Raw genomic sequence first — 21,280 nt, 5'->3', positions numbered from 1 at the left:
ATGTCCCACAACAAAAGACGGTTACACTTTATTTAGATTTCCCCCTTTGGTCTATTATATTACAGTTGACTATAAGTAATGTTCCACCTACATTTCAAAAAACTCTCAATAGAGTATTAGTTGAGTATTAGTAGACTGTTAGGGGTAGGATTAGTGTTAGTAGAATAAGTTGACATGTACTTGCAAAGTTATAATCAGTAGAAAAGTTAGAATCAACATAAAGAGTTAGCAGATATTAGGCAGACAGACTACTAATACTGTAATGAAAGTGAGGGTGTGTTCACACTTTGGTTTGGATTAAAACAAACTCTGGTGCAATTGCTCTGTTAGTGCAGTTCATTTGATTAAATGTGAACGCTGCCATCCAAACTCTGGTTCTCTGTCAGCTTCCAAACAAACTCTGGTGCGGTTCGACTGAAATATGAATGCAACATGGACCTAAGACATCTAAACAAATCAGGACATGATGTCACAAGATGCGACCCTAAAAAGGACAGAATGCTGAAGCATACCTGGTTCTTCTTGCCATAGGCACAATACGGGTGTCGGAAATGCTGTCTTCTTGCAACAGATCTTTGTTTGTGTGCACCGGAGGAATTCCTGATGCAGTTTTGACTCCTTTACACATTTTCTAAGCTCTTTGTGAATTCTCAGCTAATAAAAAGAACTTTTTTTCCTCTTCGGAACACAAATTAAGATATTTTTGGCGATTTCAGAACACTGCTTCATGAAGCTTTGCGAATGTTTTGTTTCGAATCAGTGGTTCGGAGCGCCAAAATCACGTGATTTCAGTTAACAAGGCTTTATTATGTCATAAGTGTTTTGAAATTTCAATAGTTCACGGGACTTTGGCAGTTTGATACGCGATCCGAACCACTGATTTGAAACAAAAGATTCGTAAAGCTTCGAAGCTTCATTAAGCAGCGTTTTAAAATCGCCCATCACTAGATATTGTTGAATAAAGTCGCTATTTTGTTGGTTTATTTTGGCATACAAAAAGTATTCTTGTCACTTCATAATATTAAGGTTGAACCACTGTAGTCACATGAACTGTTTTATATATCTTTAGTACCTTTCTGGCTTTCTGGGCACTGAAAAAGGAAATGATCTTGCAGGCCTCAATGAGCCATTGGATTTAAAAATATCTTCATTTGTGTTCTGAAGATGAATGAAGGTCTTACAGGTGTGGAACGAAATGAGGGTGAGTAATTAATGACTGAATTTTCATTTTTGGGTGAACTAACCATTTAAGTGTAGTCAAAATATATGGCATAAAAGCCTTTTATTTCCCCACATTTTTTCATATATTTAAAAATGACAATGTAAATGCTAAGCAAACCAGGACTAAATGTATCGTTTTTCTTTTTGTTATGTGTTAGTTATGTTATGTAGTGCACCTCAGACATGTAGGTGCAACATTTCTTATAGTCAACAGAATGTCTAAAGGGGACCATCAAAATAAAGCCTTACCAAAAAAGACACTGATTGTGACAGACCTGGAGCTCAAAAGCATGTTACACATATCTGATCTCTCACAGATAACCGTCTAGAGTTTCACAACAGGCTCACAGCCCACTCTGAAGTATCGCAACAGGAAGCTTCATTCGGCTAATTGAATCTGATTGGCTGTTAAAGAGATACTTGCCCTTTTTCTTTACACTTTAAGCTTTTCGTATTTGTTATAATGGGATGTGTTTGTGCATCACTGCTCTGGAGTATAACAGACCCTGTATGAAGCACTTTTGAGTAGTTTGAGATCACAAGATACTACACGGGGCCTGTAAGTCTCTCTTAAGACTGATTTTTGTGTATGAGTATAGCTCAAACATTTTCAGATGATTTCTGCACTGTAAAGATAGACTGCGAACACAGAACATTTCTGTATTATATTTGATAAGCTCATTGGATCCGGTCATTTGAATAAAATGTGTCGTCTCAAATGATACCCATGCAAAGCATCAGTTTCTCTGTAACAGTCTGTTTGAGTTATCTGACTGTAATGGTTGTTATACAGTTTAACTTTAAGTGAGTACATATAGTAATGTGTGCATCTATCCACAGGCAGGGGACAAGCACTACCACCCCAGCTGTGCTCGCTGTAGCAGGTGTAATCAGATGTTTACAGAAGGAGAGGAGATGTTCCTGCAAGGTGAGTCTGAGCCTTTCGATCCTTGAACCTTTGTCATTTTACTAAAAATGTTTGTCAAAATCCAGTTTTTTTTAATGACTTGTCTGGTTCAACTACACTGCAAAACGTTCACAAAAACGCTGTCTTAGTGTGGACGAAAAAAGAGGAAAAAGATGCATTTTTAAACAAAACATATTAGTGTGGACAAGACCTAAATGTAATGAATCATGAATTGTATCTTTATGGTGTCTATAAACATGATTTAACAAATTTATTTGTATTATTATTATTATTATTATTAAAAAATTACTATTTACTTACTGGACTATGTTTAACCAAATTTATTTATTATAATTATATTTCAAAAAATATATAATGCCAGATAAATTAAAGTAGTATTTGCTGTTTTGGTGTACAGTGTTGCATTTGTTGTCCTGTTTCTCTAGATCATTTTTGCTGAGCATGTTCTTTTGTCACCAAGGCTGTATTTATTTGGTCGAAAATACAATAAAAACAGCAAGATTATGAAATATTATTACAATTTAAAATAACTGCTTCTATTTGAATGTATTTTAAAATATAACTTATTACTGTGATGAAAAGTTGAATTTTCAGCATTATTACTCAAGTCTTCAGCATCACATGATCCTTCAGAAATCATTCTAATATGCTGATTTGCTGCTCAAGAAACATTTCTTATTATTATCAATGTTGAAAACAATTGTGCAGCAACAGCATTTATTTGAAATATAAATCTTTTGTGACTTTCTGAATAAAAGTATTAACTTAATCATTTTAAAATGTAATATATGTCCACCATTCTCTAGATATTGAGATTGTCATCTGTCTTTAAAAAAAAAAGGATCAGTTGGCCAATAGTAAAATTTACCTCTGAAAATTATGTATATATTGATTTTAATTCTCCTCTATGTGCGTTGTCAAAAATGACCCAATTCACATGACTTTACTCTAAATGTGGCCTCTTACCCTGGTTGTCTTGGATGGTTTATTTTGCCATCTGTTTCATTGTTTATGCAGGATCAACAGTTTGGCATCCAAGCTGTAAACATTCGCCAAAGGGTGAGGAGAGACAGCGGGTACGTTCCTTCCCATATCATCCGGTGTTTACACGTTTGTCCTGTATTGTTGTTGTCTGTGTGTTTTTCTCAGCTGACTCTTTTCTGAAAGTAAACAGATAATATCTCATTGCTAGCTATGAGGTTGTATGTTCTCCTTCTGGCTGTTTTCTTGTAAACTTGTTGCTTAAACAATCGTTCCGGGAACACCGCGATAGACTAGGTGATTCAGAATCTTGTGAAATGTCCAACCAAACCACTGTGTCTTCCTCCACAGCTATTGCCTGCATCTCTAGCGCTCCTCAGCAAAACAGAAAGGCAGGTACTGTACTCGCTGTCAGCTGTGCCATGGCATCGCATGACCATGTGCTGCCCCCTGGAGGCGGCGGGTTGCAGTGCTCCCTCACTGGCAGTACACTGCAGCACACTGCAGCTCTCAGACCTCCTGCTCTCAGTTTTAGTCATAAACCATCATTAACATCTGGTTTATTCCATCTCATAGATGCTGATGCCACAGAACAGATAGTAATCAACATCCTAGTTACTCTCTTTAGTCAATTAGTAAGTTGAAGGTTAGTTATTGCTGTAACCTTAAGGAAACCCTGATTCACATTCCTTTTCTGCTATGTTTGGTCTTGTTATTCTGCTACAGTATTACCAAATAGGCCTCAAATCAAGCCAAGCAGCCATAATCACGCATGGTGCATTTCAGCATTTCAATATGCTGAGTAATATCAGATGCACTTACATTTCCTGCTGTTGGAAACATGAAATTGCCGTTGACATTCATTGTGTGGATAGCAAATGAATGATTTAATTGGTTTTTAGGCTGGTTCTGTCATCATTCAGTTCTGGCAGTATTGTGTTTTGGCCCATATATCATTGTTTACAGGTCAAAGCAGTGTTATTATTGTTTATTATGGTTTTATTAATATTTTTAGCTTTTTATTATTATATTTTTAGTTTTTGTCATTTCATTTTTTAAATATTGCTATTTAAGTTTTTTTGCTTTGTTTGTTTGTTTGTTTGTTTCAGTTTTAATTAGTTTTAGTTTTTATTTAGTTCCAGTTTGCTTAAATTTAAGCTTAGTTTTAGTTAAGGGTCAACATTTTCTTAAAATATTTGGATGATTTGATGTTAAGAAGGATTAATTAATTTATAATATATTTATGTTCATTTCAGATTTGTTGTGGATGCCTTGTAGGTTATGATGATAGATGAGTCATAGCATTGATCAGCTGATTGACTTTTCTGCACCCTGATTGGCCATGAATATTTTTAGTGTAGCCTACACTATATTAATGTATATTATGGTGTATCACTTTACAACCATGTGCAAGCAGTCACAAAATGTATTGATGTATTTCAGAAAGTCAAAGTTAGAATGAATACATTAGACCCATATTACTGTATGTGCAGTAAAGCAAATGTAAGTGATAACTCAAAAACAAATCCTCTGATGAAGGCAAGTTTTTTGAATAATCATGAATCATATTAATCATTATAAACTGATAGTTAGCTGTTTAGATGCAAATGAATTATTCTTATAATTTTCTCTGCTCATGTTTTTATGTAATGTTTATGTTCAATATAGTTTACTGGTTCTAAATCTGTGTTTGTTCCACAGCCGACGCGCTCGTCATCCGAGAGTATATGTTCCAGACCTGGTTCAAGCATACCTAGCTCACCGGGTCACACCATATATGTAAGTGCATTAGTTCATCATTGTGTACAGTAAACATATGTGCACACACTCATTTAGCTGTCTACAGGAGGACATACCATATACATTTCTATTCCAAATAAATGCTGTTCTTTTGAACTTTCTATTTATCAAAGAATCTTGAATCATCATTTTCCACAATAATATGAAGCAGCACGACTGTATTCCAAATTGATAATAATAAATATTTCTTGAGTAGCAAATCAGCATATTAGAATGATTTCTGAAGGATCATGTGACACTGAAGACTGAAGTAATGATGCTGACAATTCAGCTTTTCCATCACAGAAATAAATTACATATTCAAATATATTCAAATAGAAAACAGTTCTTTTAAATTTTAATAATATTTCACAATATTACTGTTTTTACTGTGTTTTTGATCAAAAAATGCATCTTTGGGGAGCATGAGACTTTTAATGCTGATTACTCAACAAATATCTATAATTGTGCATTTCATTGAACTTTACAATGTTATAAATTGGCTCAGCTGAGTCGGCATGTAGCTTTCTGGATGTTAAAACAGATAGAAGTCCTCAGAGATAGCACTCTTTCCTATCATTGTGTCTGGGTTTATCCGTGTTCTTTGTATGTTTGGGTGGGTTTGCACTAGTTTAGTTTATGTTTTCAGTTAGTTACCCTTGTTATTCATTGTTTGATTAAATCGGGCAACTTTTATTCATGTTGTTGATTGGTTTGGTCTGTGTATTTAAGATCTATGTTTTATTCAGTTCAGTGTTGCATTATACCTGCTTGTGTGATAATGAAGAGTGTTTTGTTTCTAGTTCTTTAAACTGCTGCAGATAGATCCTTCTCCTTATCATTACTACAACTGGCATGACATGTTGTGAATTCTGACAGCAGTGTTGAAATATAAATAACAGTTAACTTATTAAAGCAATAACTGTGATAAAATCACTATAACACACAACCTCAAGTGGCATTTTGCTTTTTTTTTTTTTTTTTTATTCTCATGATCAGACCCTTTGATTGGTCTGGGAGAGGCTTTTTATTGAACTTTATATTTTCACTGCTGCAATTCAGATATCTGTGTGACAGGGTCTGTGTTTGTATTTCCCTCTAGGCAAAAGTAGACAATGAGATCCTTGATTACAGGGATTTAGCAGCCATTCCCAAGGTCAAAGCCATTTATGACATTGAGCGTCCAGATTTAATCCACTATGAGCCACTTTACACCACCACACTGGATGAGTCAGAGGAGAGAGAGAGTGTGGGAGAGGTAAAAACAAGTCAAAAAGAAGCTCTCTTCCAAACCCTAGAGACCTTTCTGTCTAGACAGCATCATAGGTGACATGCTCCTGATGTGTAGACTGGTTCAAAAGGTAGGCTGCAAAATTATATGCAAATTCTACAGCAGCATTGCATATACTTAAATGGGTCCTATTAATAGGGTCTGCAAACTTACATATCACAAAGTCACTACAAAGGGAGTTATTCTCTTTATCAGTGCGCACTGGAAAAATAAGGTGTTTTTTTTTTATATTTAAGCATGAAAACCTATTCTAGTGAACCCTAGAAACAAAATCTTGACTTTGAAAAAGGGCATAATAGGTTCCCTTTAAATTTCATTCAGTAGATGAAAATATCATAGTATATTATAGGATGCTGCCTTAGAAGGTACATATGTAGCTAGTAAATAGGGATGCGGCTCACTAGGGTTTGAAACAGAGCTCTCAGTGTTCAGTATGGTACATTTTTCCACCTGTGTAAAAGTGATATTTATTCACTTACAGTAGTACTTTATTCACATTCACCTGGAATTTATTATCCCACCACCTACACAACACCTTTCTGTCAACAGCTGCAGAGCTCCAGGAGAGAGTGTTCACCCATGCCAGATGACAGAGTAAGTTATTCACATGACCTGCACACCTGATGTGGACTAGCAGTCCCTGAGACCATATTGTGTCCCATTTATGATTTAATGCTTCAGATGGGTTTTCAAGATGGATAGATGGATGGATGGATGTGAGTGAGCCATGTGACAGTGCGTGACACGGCCATGTTTCTGAGGTTTTTTGAGAGTCGGCCCCGTAGTTTGTGTATCCACTTCTTCAATTTAATGGTGTCCCAGTTACAATGTGAATTTCTTCACAAAATTTTCTTTGTATATGTATGTATTTATTTATTTATTTCCCCTTTTGTTTCAGACCAGGTCACCCACACCGACTGCTGAGGTAAATCAGGTTTAGAGTTTTATTTTGCATGCAGGCAAAATAAAAGTATTACATAATAATACTGAATATTTTTGTTAAATTGCAGTTTAGTTTTCATTCTAAATATTCAAGAATTTGTTAATATAGTAAATCAGTTTTCTACTTTTATATTTTCAGTTGTAAAAATGGCTTTTTTGTAACTGTGTATGTTTCCTGCATTTGTTTGTTTTTTTTCCCCAGGGTTACTATGACATGAGAGAACGAATCCTCCACAGATCGACGAGTCAGGGCTCCATCGGCTCGCCCATTTACAGCCGCCACAGTTACACACCCACCATGTCACGCTCACCACAGCATTTCCACAGACCCGGTGAGCTATGAACCCTGTCTGGTGTATCCATCAGTCTACTGTGTTCATAAGAATCAAATGAATATTTCATCAAATCAAAATTTCTTTTTCTTCCATGGATTATTTACAGCTTTCTAATATGGTACATTTCCCCCAGTGTCCAAATTTAGTTTTAGAATAGAGAAAACCTTTCCAAATCCCCTCTAAAAATTAGAACTTGTAGAAACTACCATTGAAAAATTTGAGGAAAGTTTTAAAAAATAAAAAATAAATGAACACTTTTATTCAGCAAGGACAAAGCAATCTTAATTATTCCAAACTTTTGACCAGTAGTGTATATGTTGGTAAATGTTGTTATTTATCACTAGGCATTGTTACATTTGTGCATATAATATATAATCAATTGCATATATTGTGCATATATATTATGATATAAATGACCAAATCATCTTTCTTATATTTATTTATTTAAAAAGAGTAAACAATGCTTAAATTAGTTTTTAACTTGGTATTTATATATTGATTGATTTTTTTTTTTTCTTTGATTGAGTCAAATTGAGGCTACATATAGTGTGTGTGTGTATACACACACACACAAACACACACACAGAGAATATTAATTATTGTCAAATGGCTGAAAAATATTGTTTTTAGCTATTTCGCCCAGCCCTAATTTGAACTATTCTCCCTATTGACATTTGACCCTGTTTCTGATTGGAGGCACTGAGCCGTCCAGTGGTCGGAGTTCCCCAGGGTCCAGCACCCCTCCTCTCCCCCTGACCCCTAAACATTTTCACCTGCCAGGTACTGTTGGGAGTCTTCTAGTGGCCCACTGTGTGTCAATCCCAGCATGCCCCTGTGTCTAAGCACTTTTTCACAATTCATTATATTTTCTATGTTTGGTTGTGATGTCTTATGTCTGTCTTAAAGTGACAGTTTAGCTAGAAATGAAAAATCTGCACGAGCTAACAGCACTCACATTTTTGTTCATAATGTAAAGACCTTATATGTTACTTTGGTAATGGAAAATCCAAACTGTGCGTGATGCAGTTGTCAGTTTCTCAGATTGTTCATCGGTGCATTTTGTAAGTGTTATTGCTTTTCTTTCTCTTTTTAAAACCCAGTAGCTCTGATATCATGAACAAAAATTTTAAACATTCACTTTTTCCTTTCTTTCAGATCAAGGAGTAAACATCTACAGAAAACCGCCTATCTACAAACAGCATGGTATATTCATTCAGAATTTTTAGGGGTCAACGCATTAACTTTTACATTGATTAATGATTAGAGATTAGATTTGGACACATGCCTATTGATTTATAATATACCAAAGCAGGGTTTCCCAACCATTTTTGATATATGTACCCACATAGCTCCATCAAATTCTGTCATCATTTGCACCCTCATGTCATTTCAAACCCATATGACTTTCATTCATCTTCGGAACACAAATGAAGATATTTGAATGAAATCGGAGAATTTCTGAAATCTGTCCCTTTATTGACAGTCTACGCAACTACCACTTTGGCACTTCAAAAAGTTCATAAAGAGATTCTAAAACAAATCCATATGAATCGGGCAGTTTAGTCCAAATTTTCTGAGGAGACTAGATCAATTTATATGATGAACAGATTAATTTAGGCTTTTATTCACATATAAACATTCATCAACGCACACATCAGTTGCGGTAAATGGAAACTGAAGCATGCTTACTTGACGTGCGAGAACCAATTCTTGCTAGCTTCCACAAGAACCAAAGAAGGTTTCATCACATAAAGCAATCAAGTCTTCAGAAAATTTGGACTAAACTGCTCAATTCATAAAGATTAGTTTTACGATCGCTTTGTGAACTTTTTGAAGCACCAAAGTGGTGGTTTTCAATGGAGGAACAGAAATCACTCAGAACATCTTCCGGTTTGGAACAAGATGAGGGTAAATGATGACAGAATTTTCATTTAAGGGTGAACTAACCTTTTAAGGTACTATCATGCCCCAACACCAAACATTTTAACTCATATTATACTGGATATTAATTATATTTCACTTATAATTATCACTTTTTAGCCAAGTTCCTTCATCTTTCTTCAGTGAGACTCCTGAGCTAATTTGTAAAGTTTTTACAGTCCAAGGGGAATCAAAATAAGACAAGTTTGAGAAGATAAGAAAATGCTTATCTGAGAAAGACCTAATGATAAAGTGAAACTCAGGAAGAACATTTAACAAAATTAAAGTAATACACCTTTTCTGTAGTGAAATTGAAATGTCATTGAAGCTCAAGTATGAAATATCACACAAAAGCAGATACATTGTCACTGGTACAATTTGATGAGAAGATGTAACTTATAGGATGAAGACTTACAAGTTTAACACAGCAAAATGACAATGTTTAAGCACCCGCTGAGGAATGTGCACCCCTGGTTGGGAATCACTGTTTTTAAGCATTGCATTGTGACGACTGCATCTTATTGAGTTCATAAAATGCCTGCTGATTTTTACTTTGGTATTTAATGACTCTGTAGTTTTATCATTGCAAGTATTGATGCACTCATGCTGAGCTGCAGTTAGCTGTTCTGTTTACTATTCAAGTCAGTTTTCGAATTCAGTCTTATTCAGCATCTGCATGACATTTAAAACAACATATTGAATAAACAGGCACATTCATGTTCCCTTTAATGCTGCTTGGCTCACAACAGCAGGGCATTTATACGGCCTGATCGATAAAGAAACAAATCTTAACGGTTCAGCGGTGACCTAGTTAACAGCCGGTGTTGATTTGAGTTACCTTAACAAACTAGCAGTCAGAAGATTCTTATTGAGAGAAAATCTTAACAAGGTTATGGAATTTCAGAATATTTCACGCCATGACTGTGTATGGTTTGTATGTCACTTTACCATAATTCTGTGTTTTTGTTTGTTTGTTTGTTTTTGTTTGGAAACTGTGAGTCCCTCCACCTCATTAATATCTGCTTGTGTGCCATTTAACACCACCTCAATGTAAACATGTAAGTATTGTTTGAAGTCTTCTCAACTTAGCTCATTTCACTATAAATATTGACATCAACCACTCATCATTAAAGCATCTTCTCCTGATGAGTGCCTGATGAGCTTTCATTCATATTCATCAATAACAAAGCTTGCAAAAAATTGCAAGATTTTTAAATTAGATCTCCAAGTTGGTATCTGCTAATGTATTTAGTGACCCCCTATTATCAAACATGTAAAGTCATCTAACATCTGTTTTTTTTTTTTAAATTATGATTACATTGACAGCTTGTTGCTGACACCCTCGTATTATTGTTTGTCAGCAAGCATTGAAAAAAGAATAAGTAAATAAATAGGCCAAATCTTAAATTCATTGACATTTAAAGGGGTCATATCACACAATTTTGTTTTTGTTTTTTTCTCTGAGGTCCACTTATATTAGTATATAATATAGGTGCTAAAACATTATAAGTTGACAGTTTTGTTTTGTTTTGTTTTTTCGTTTTTTTGCTGTTGTTCCTCTTCGCATGTGAAATGATACAGGTTTGCTGTGGAGTTCAATGTAGTTTATTCTTCTCCATCCCAAAACAATCTGCACTGAAAAGTGTGGCTAATTATATAAAAAGATCAGCATAAAATTATCAGGGATCTCATTAAAAATAAACTTCAGCTGCTTGTTTCTAATGTTAGGATCATTTGGAATCATATGCAGAGCGGCAGGTGCTACACACCAGGGTTATAGATATTATATATCAGACTAAAACCATTAAAAAAAAAAATATTTAAAAACATAATAAAGGTTACTTAGGAGATTTTTACTTCTATTTATGTATGCTTCCATAGTACATTAATCTCTTTTACCTCAAAGGAGAAATGATCTTCATGATATGACCACTTTAACACTAGAAGTCCCAGAGATTTGTAACCCTCCTTTAGCCAAGTGGATGCTAACTGGCTAGTCTTTTGGCTATCATTAGCATCAATTCATGTGTAAATATGGTCATTACCTGAGCAATCTGCAGGGGGGTTGGGGGTGTGTGTGTGAATGGTTGCTGGTGGCTTGTTTGTATGTGTGGGGGAGGGAGACCTGCTAAAAGCAGAGAACTTGATTGACCATGGGCCGGTTTCAGAAAGGAGGTTAAGTGAAAACTCTGAGCATGTTAACCCTGAAATGAGGGAGTGCAAGTGATGTTTAAAAAGTTAACTCACTCATTCACACTGCAAAAATGCTTTTCATACTAAGTATTTTTTTCCGATTTTTTCCGATTTCCGATTTCAAGTAAATTTAAAAAAAAAAATCTTAAATCAAGATGGATTTTCTATATGAGAAAATTATATATGATATTTAGTCTTGTTTCCTGGGGGGGATCTAAATTAAGTGCATTTTACTTAAGTAAAATGATCAATATCTGCCAGTGTGGTAATAAAAATAATCTTAATGCAAACGGAAAGTGTTGGAGTGTCTACCCAGGTGAAAAAAAAGTGCAGTAAAATACACTTTATTTTAGTACACTTTTACACTTCCATAATGTACAGTGCTCTATTTCCGTGCACTTATTTTGTACTTAATATGCTAAAAGCTCTTCTTTAGTACTTCTTAAGATAATCTTAAGAACATCTAAGTGTACTTAATTGTGCTATTTTGAGACACCATGAATTTGAACTAAAATGTGCTTTTAACATACTATCTCTGTATAGAAAAATGTATTTAGTTACCACTTGTAGTACACTTGAACCCATCTTTCAAACACTTTTAAAAATGGACTTATGATGTATTTCAAATATAAGATTAATATACAGCTATGGAAAAAATTAAGAGACCACTTAACATTGATTTCTGAACTTGGAGTGATCTCTTAATTTTTCCATAGCTGTATAATGAATATATACAAAATGTATTTATAATATATTGCCAGGCAGTGCCAGGATTGTGAGTGATTGTTGGAATGTACTCACTCACTTTTTAATATTATTTGTAAATATGTGTACAAATGGTTGGTTTCTTTATTTTATTTTGTACTATTTTTATCAATAGATCTCAGCAACAAAGGGAAAAAAAACATGTGTGTTGATTTCTCCCTAAGATGGCAAAGTGAAACACAAGTTTCCTTGAAGTGGCTCAGCATGGCCCCACATTGTTTACATAACAAAAGCAACTGTTCACAGCTGATTAAGGATATTAGCCTAAAGCCTTCCAGCCATTCGGCTGTCCTGCGGGTTTTATAGGTAGAAAAGCCAAATGGCTGCTCTCTGGGACTTCTAGTGTTAAAGTATAGTCATTCGTAGATAGATTCTTGCAGGCCAGATCCCGCTGCCTTCCCGCTGCAATGTGTTCTGAAGCCAGTGATGGTTTGTCAGATTGCTGCATGGCTTATTGTGATTTATGAAATAGCTGTGCATGTTTAGCATGCAAGAAAACAACCAATAGTCTCTAATAGTGAATAATGTGAATGCAAGGAGAGGCCTTAAACTCATATGCCACATACAGTATGGCTTGCAGCAGGCGTTTTCTTTCTTTTTTTTTTTGCTATCTGGTGGTTAGATGTTGGTCTAGCCACACTGATGGTCCAGCTCCCCCGGTTTATTGATCTAGATTCAGCTGCCTTTGCAGCCCAGAGCAAGTCTGCTGATGACATCATCAAATCGGCCAAATTCCCCTCAGCGTACGCCCCTGGTCCAGACTACCCAGCAGTGATACAGACAGACTGCTGGTCCTTCCCGATCTCCCATGCTGCCCTAGGTACTGTGGTCATCCATGATGCATCTGTTTCCACAGTCTCATTGCTTCTACCTTAAAGGGGCAGTGGGCAGTTCACCCAGTAAATGACACTGTTTGGTGTCATTTACTTGCCCTCATGTTTATTCAACCCTCTTTTAGTTTCTATCTTCTGTGAATTCTATCTTCTGTCTTCTTTTTTTTTTTTAAGTGCCCCAATTATGCTATTTTAAAAGTTCCTACAATAGGTTTACATGCATCCGAGGTAAAAAAAAAAAAAAAAAAAATTCTCTCATAATATACATTGAACATCACCTCATTTCTTAAAGAGTTTGAAAATGGTTTGTTCAAAGATTCGGTCTCTCTAAACCCCTCCTTTCTGCGAGCCTACTCTGCTCTGATTGGTAAGACAGCCCCGTCTGTTGCGATTGGTCTAAACCTTACAGCACATGTCAGAAACAACACGCACATTACCATATCTAAATTTCAGCTCCAGACGCTTCCTCAGTGCTTGATACACAGTGATACGAATAGTAACGATGGCATCGGTTTTACCGTAACAATTCCAGCACGAGTCCTCATCCATCCAAAATGGATTTGCAGCACAGAAAACAGAGTCTTCTAAACATGTCGACAACACAAACCATACTCTTCGATTCTCATTTTGGCAGTTCAGAATCGATTCTTTCTTTTGGGAAACAATAACTTTGTCTTGTACTTTAATCTTTAAAACTTAAGACCTTTTACATTCACAGACAGCTGCTATATTACACACTGCGTGAAAAGGTAATATTCGAAAAAGCATAATATGGGCACTTAAAGAAAGAAAATACGATAAGTATTGACATGAAGGTGAGTAAAGTTTTATTTTTGGGTGAACTACAACCTTGCCCTCAAGATGTAAAGCAGATTTATTAGCTTGTGTATTATGCTAGTATTAATGCTAGTATTAAGTTGTTTATTCCTGATTTAGGTATTAATAGTTTATATAAAATATTGAATATTAGAGTACTTTTTCCATTAGTTATATAAAATTAGTTTATTGTTCATCGTTGTTTCAAATTATTCTATTCTTGCCTTGAAAACAGCTTTTGGTGCTGAATTGGCATAACAAATAATGTAACATTAAAAAGTTATAAAAACCAAATACTGAGATTGACTTCAAACATTTGTGTTGTCTTTCTGTCCATGTGTTGCTATGTAATCGTCTGTCTTGATGTAATCCACAAGTGATCGTTTCATTTATGTACTGTAGGTGTCAGGAAATATTAAAAACCTGATGTAAAGTATGTTTCATCATATAAAATCAGACTAATGAAAGCAGCATTTCACATAGCTTTCTGCTCTGTTGTTTACATTAGCTCTCCCCTCCATCCTTTATTTCAGGTATTTGTGTGTGTAAACATTTCCTATTAATGTTTTTATTGGCGTTGTGATGCTCAGGATCAGACGGGAGGAGAAGGTCAAGAGAGGAGGATGAGGAGGAGATTCAGAAACGCAGACAGATTCAGGAGGAACATCTCAACAAGGTCAGGAACTGAAAGAATGATGCAACACAAAGTCCAGCTCTAGAACTTGTTCCTGTCTAAATGGCTCCATGTTTCTGATTCTAGATCCAATCTGGTTTGGGGAAAATGATCCTTAAAGAGGAGATGGAGAAAGAGAAGATCCGAGAGCGTCATGCACGGAGCCTGTCGGCACAACGCTATGAGCATGGAAGCAGTAATGCTCCTCAGTACAATAGACTGAAAATTAGACATTCATGTTCTGGACCTTGACGTTCTTCATGATTGAAGAACAGGGTTGCAAGCCATTCAAGATTGAACGGAAAATTAAAGGGTTAGTTCACCCAAAAATGAAATATCTGTCATTAATTACTCACCCTCATGTTGTTCCACACCCGTAAGACTTTCATTTATCTTTGGAACACAAATTAAGATATTTTTGATGAAATCAGAGAGGTTTTTTATCCTCCATAGAAAGCAACCTAATTGCCACATTCAAGGTCCAGAAAAGTAGTAAAAACGTTGTTGAAATAGTCCACGTGACTACAGTGGTTCAACCTTAATGTTATGAATCGACGAAAATACTTATTACGTGCTAAAACAAAACAAAAATAACGACTCCGTATTGGCCAGCCCTGTACATGTGAGCAGCACGATGCAGCCATGTGCTTCTGATGCAGGAGCCGGCCAATACTTAGTCGGCGTTCTGATGTTGAACCTGGAAGCACTGAAAATAAACAGCGGATAAGGGAGATTTGTTGAATAAATTTGTTATTTTTGTTTTGTTTTTGTGCACAAAAAGTATTCTCGTTGCTTCGTAACATTAAGGTTGAACCACTGCAGTCACGTTGACTATTTTAACGATGTCGGATTTCATCAAAAATATCTTAACTTGTGTTCTGAAGATGAACGAAGGTCTTACGAATTGAGGGTGAGTAATTAATGACAGAAATGTCATTTTGGGGTGAACTAACCATTTAATATACAATTCCAACTGAATTCCTAGTAAATATTATGCGGAATTTAAGGAATGAAATAGATTTAAGGAAATAATGGAATGAAATATATACTACATTTATTTAAAATACATTTTAAAAAGAAAAAATATATATACTGTATGTATGTGTGTGTATATATATATATATATATATATATACACACACATACATACAGTATATATATTTTTTCTATATATATATATATATATATATATATATATATATATATATATATATATATATATATATATATATATATATATATATATATATATATATATATATATATATATATATATATATATATATATATATATATATATATATATGGTGGGGGGGGTGTATATTGTGTGTGTGTGTGTGTGTGTGTAATCTATGTACATTATTGAACCCAATTTTTCATGGTGACTTTGTACTATGTTATTACAATTGCAGATCAAAATTCACCCTCTAAAACAGGCTCACTGCCTGGATATGGGCGAAATGGACTGCATCGGGTAAGATCCATTCTTTTGAGGAATATGTGGGAAATTACTTACTAATATAATATAACATAACAATATCACATAAAATAATAATATAATACAGTAATTACTTAAAAGATATTGGAGTACATTTTACAAGAAAATACTGTTTCTGTTTTTATACTTTCATACTTGCCATTTCTTTGTAATTATTTGAGAAATGTATTAGCAGTTTCTGAGTGAAAATTGTGTCAAACTGAATCCCACACCAGTTTTTTTTATTTTTTTATTTTTTTGTTATCAACCCAATTTTATTTTATTTTTTTCCCCTAATGTTTATTTCTCTCCAGCCTCAGTCGACTGATTTCACACAGTATAACAGTTATGGGGACGTGTGCGGTGGGATGAGAGGTTAGTTTATCTGTCTTTTAATTTAATTGAACTTAAATTACATATAGGAATATGTAATGAGAGCAAATAATAGTCAAGTATGTATTGGTCTATGTATTATGGAAGTAGTATAAATTTATGTGGAAAAGTTTTCTCATATTGGCCATTTTAATGAATGAAAATAAAAACAAATCTTTTTTTTTTTTTTTCTTCTTCTTCTTAACAGAGTTTCAGGTACGTAGATATTATTACCAGTTTGTAATAGCCTACTCATTCAAACTACATAATGTAAATTAAAATTGAAAGATACAGTTGTCATGGCTGATTAAAGGCTAGCTTCATTATCTCTCTCTGTCTATGATTTGTTTCTAGCCCATGCATGATGGCCACCGTACAGCCACCAGAATGGACAGAGGAGTGTCTATGCCTAATATGCTGGAACCAAAAGCAAGTGTAACATTAAACTAGCAAACATTATCTGATATTGAATATGAGTTCAATGATTAGGCTGCTTAGCATCCAGGGAACTACTTGGTCTGAACGGGCCTTAAATCTGGCTATATAGTTACATTACATCCAAGGACGATAACTGTAGCGATAAAGATATAGACTTATGTAGCTCCGCCCCTTTTCAGAACTGTGCTCCGATTCTGTCTTCCAGTTTGTATTTCCACAGCATGAAGGTAAGATCTTATGGATTTATGAATGAACTGCTAATTTTAATATCTTCCCGGTGTACTGACATTTATAACTCGTGATAACTTTCGTTAGTAAATCCACTTCACCGATAGAAATATATGGAGCTGCCACAAAAACGGAAGTTCAAAGACAAAATTCTAAAGATTGATTTTTAGAACTTATGCGCCAGATAAACAATCTAAATATAAAAGAATAACAGAGTCCACACCACAACTATAAAGGCACAGAGAAATTATATCGTTGGAATCACTTTCAGAATGATTTTTTCCACCTGAAGAACAATAAAAACATGACAGCCAATCAGAATCCATCCTGCTTTAAAAAGCTTGAGCATTTAAAGCAGCAGATGACAAAACTTTTTATAATAGAAATGAACAGAATATTGAGTTAGAAGAGTTTGTGCACTTTTTTATTGATTAATATGCGTCCTTTTAAGGTATATCCATATGAAATGCTCAAGGTAACCAGCCGCAGTCGCGCCAAACTGCCCAGAGATGTGGACAGAACCCGACTAGAGGTAATTGCTCATAGTATATGTATCACAAAACATTATAATATAATCAAGATGCTCTAGGTGATTTTTGTACTTTTTGTTCATTTTCCACCTGCATTTCTAGCGCCACTTGGCTCCAGAGATGTTCTTTGAAATCTTTGGGATGGAAATTAAGGAATTCGACAGGTTACCTCTGTGGAAACGCAATGAACTAAAGAAGAAAGCCAAACTCTTCTAACCAGGATATACATCATCTACTCACAAATATTGTATCATACAGCCATTTACTAATCTTCTGTTAAAGCTATAGCCAGAGGAAAGTTCCATGCTGCAATATTATCATATGATGTCAGTTTGTAATAAACAGAGGGTCCAAACATTTCAGATATTTCTCCAAAATTCGCAACACTTTATTTTTTGTGTCTGTTGCTTTAATTTTCCCTCTCCCAGAAATGAGTCTTTCTCTTTTTGTTCTTGTTGCATATCTTGGCAAATCATGTTCATGCAGGTCTGATAATCTGAACCTTTGTACATTTACAGTTATAATCCATTTAATTCAGTGTTCCGGTAAAGACTCCTATGTTTGCATCACTTTTTGTTCAGGGAGGGATTGTAGATGCTACACTGTGTGGGTGTCTGTGTCTTTGTAACTGTTCATGTACATTTTGAATGCATTCAAAGAAACTTAATCCATAGTAGCACATATCCATGTATTCACCCTTTATTACTGTACCAGCCTCCAAAACATCTGTAAAATGAATGGTGAAATGTATAATTTCTGTGCCAATAGCAGCACCAAACAGAACTGAAAAAAATATTGACTGCTGTCAAACACTCTAGTTATCATTCCCAGCTATCAGGGAATGTTCTCAGAACGTTCTGGCAAGGTTCTCTCAAAGTTATAAACAAATGTTCTTCTGATAAAATGAATAGAATTAAGTTATCTGGTCTTTAGTAACGCTATTAAAACATTAGCACAAAAAATGGTATTTTAACATCATTCATGGACCTTTTTTTCTGAAACATTTTCGTTGGACGTTAATCTGTTTTTTATACATTGCTACTAATTTTTTCAGATGCTTCATACTTGCAAAATGATAAAACAGGAAACATTCCTTTAATGTTTTCACTAACATTCATGTTTTTTTTAAAAAAACATTTTCAAATCAGAACGTTCTAAGAGCATTCAGAAATATAGTTTTCATAACATAATGGGAACATTAGCAAACGTTCTTAGAACATCTTTTTTGTTAGGGTTGGTTGAACCAAAGTATTTGGTTGTCCCAGTTAGGTTTCTCAAACCGGTAACTTTTTCATTTGATACCACTAGTGGTGCAGAAATTACACACTTCATCTTTAAGCTTTCTGAAACTGTTGAATCAATGCTGATGTCCCTAGTATATTGTATATTTAAATAATAGAATACAAAGTTAAGGTAAAAATGAACTGCATTTGACTTTTTTTTTAAGAGCTAATACTCACACTGCCAATTTATTATATTTCAATTGTATTTCTACAGTAAAGGACAATATTTCAATGTGCAACTCTCAGTAAATCTAAATGCATTACAAGAGAAAGGGCTCTGTATGAGCTGTAGTCTACAGCTGTTTTTTTTTTTTATTATTATTATTTCATCCTCATTAATCAAATCAGACATATTATTGTGACGATTTCTTTATGCACACTACGATATACTGGGCTTCCTATGAAGCTTATTAGCTGGACCAAATCAAGACATGAATTCAGATGAAAACATTCTCATTAAACACCATGATCATCTACAGCAACAGGTTTGAATAAAAGAAAATATACCATGTTTTTCCTGTGTCCTTAATATCACTTTCCATCCTGTTCTTAAGTCTTGTAATATCACCTTTGGCCCACATCTGCCATGTGTGGTATGAAGATCTGGGCCACATGCGGCGTGGAATGATGGCATTTGGGCGGACCACTCCTGTTTGTTAGGTGTGCATTTCCCAAAGCAAACTATGGTCACTGGTTCCGAGTTTAACAGGACTTCAGACCATAACAATACTTTCGGGAAACGCTCCCCAGATCTGAGCCACAAGCAGGCCATAGCAATGCTACATGTCGGCCAAAAGCATAGAAATAAACCAGAACTGGACCTTATATGAGGCACAAAATCTTTATATATTATTTATATAATCTTCTTAGCCTTAACAAGTAGAATCACTGAAAGAAAGAAGGAAACAGAAAAAGAGACAAAACAGAAATACCCCTTACGGAACAAAAATATATGAGAATATACTGCAAAATATAATGCGATATATTACATAATAAATTTCCATATATGGGAAACTAGTGCTTATATTTTCAATATAATGCAATATATGCATTGACCATGTATCGCTATATATTGATACATATAAAATATTTATAAATGAAGACAAAAATAGCATTACATTCATAAAGTTTTATCCTGTATTATGTACATATATTGCACATACATGTTCCCATATAAACTGTATTGTACACACATATATACACAAATTCACAGAATGAGTTACAATCAGTGGTTACAACAGACTTCTAGTTCCCAGCATGCTTTGCTTCTGACTGTTAAAGGAGAGTAAATGTTAAAATTAAGTGCTATTTCATGTGTTTTGTTGTTTCTATGTTGATATAAGGGGAGATCTGTTATTGTATAAAGTTGTATTATTTTGGAATTTAAAAGGTTTTCTGGTATGTGTGAGTTTTTGGGGTTACTGTTGTGTTGAAGAGTAGAGCCTGTGGTGAGGGTTATGATTGGCTCAATACCATCAAGACTATAATATCTTTATTTAAAAAGTAATGGCTGTGCACGCTATAGCACAGTGATAGTCTCTTTGGTAGGACATTTAATACATGCAGGTGTGCTTTTGTTAACTAGCTTGAAAATATGAAACATTTAAAATGTAAATAATAAAAAAACAATATATATATAATATATTTTACCATATATGTGTATATACTGCATGAGTAAATATATCTGCAATATATTATGCATGCAGTACCATATCTGATCACATATAAATCTATATATTTTGAAGCATATTACTGAATATAAAATTACATACATTATTATATATTAGTAAATATATTATCACATAATTTTCAATATATAAAAAGCATGCAGCAATTCCTTATGTATTATTCAATACATTGTAATATATTTACGCAATATATTTTTCTGTATATTTTCAAATATACTGTTAAATCATGTAATATATTGATCATTCATATACAGGGAAATATATTTTCTTTCCATAAGGGACAACTGACTTCAGCCTTTGATGAAATCAACTGAAGGTAAAAGAAGACATTAAATCTCTCCAGATGTCAGCAGAGGAGGAGCATTACATCTTCATATATTACTAACCAGATTGACTTTATTTCTGTAATTCATCTGCAGAAGTTCTTATTGAGAATGAACATAAGTTTAATGCTTGTGTCTGTTTCTTTTTAAGTGATTGGTGTTTCCATTAGTTGGGCTCTTAACTCTTATATCTCTGTTGTGATAGTGTGTTTGTCAAACACATTTGCAGTAGCAAAGAAACCTTAAATGAGATCAGATTTTTTT

General features: G+C 34.4%; 1 protein-coding gene across 2 annotated transcripts in view; it reads left to right on the top strand.

The window, feature by feature from the left end:
* The window catches only part of ablim1a (actin binding LIM protein 1a), a 48,064-nt gene extending 28,573 nt beyond the window's left edge, over nt 1–19,491 (top strand). Inside the window, exons 7-23 of one of the 2 annotated variants that reach the window (XM_067386035.1) lie at nt 2,062–2,149; nt 3,167–3,225; nt 4,832–4,909; nt 6,012–6,167; nt 6,750–6,794; nt 7,099–7,125; nt 7,345–7,474; nt 8,633–8,680; nt 13,035–13,175; nt 14,595–14,680; nt 14,765–14,873; nt 16,090–16,151; nt 16,469–16,529; nt 16,735–16,742; nt 16,881–16,955; nt 17,644–17,724; nt 17,825–19,491. In XM_067386035.1, the coding sequence (XP_067242136.1) occupies nt 2,062–2,149; nt 3,167–3,225; nt 4,832–4,909; nt 6,012–6,167; nt 6,750–6,794; nt 7,099–7,125; nt 7,345–7,474; nt 8,633–8,680; nt 13,035–13,175; nt 14,595–14,680; nt 14,765–14,873; nt 16,090–16,151; nt 16,469–16,529; nt 16,735–16,742; nt 16,881–16,955; nt 17,644–17,724; nt 17,825–17,938 (1,368 nt within the window). In that variant the 3' untranslated portion in view covers nt 17,939–19,491. Of the gene's footprint in view, nt 1–2,061; nt 2,150–3,166; nt 3,226–4,831; nt 4,910–6,011; nt 6,168–6,749; nt 6,795–7,098; nt 7,126–7,344; nt 7,475–8,632; nt 8,681–13,034; nt 13,176–14,594; nt 14,681–14,764; nt 15,476–16,089; nt 16,152–16,468; nt 16,530–16,734; nt 16,743–16,880; nt 16,956–17,643; nt 17,725–17,824 lie in introns of those variants that run through there. The other variant, XM_067386034.1, reaches the window with a different exon arrangement.
* Nucleotides 19,492–21,280: the final 1,789 nt, after the last annotated feature.

Source organism: Chanodichthys erythropterus, chromosome 5, assembly GCF_024489055.1.
Source record: "Chanodichthys erythropterus isolate Z2021 chromosome 5, ASM2448905v1, whole genome shotgun sequence".
In the NCBI taxonomy this organism is placed as follows: Eukaryota; Metazoa; Chordata; class Actinopteri; order Cypriniformes; family Xenocyprididae; genus Chanodichthys; species Chanodichthys erythropterus.
This window is presented reverse-complemented; position numbering and strand designations above follow the sequence as displayed.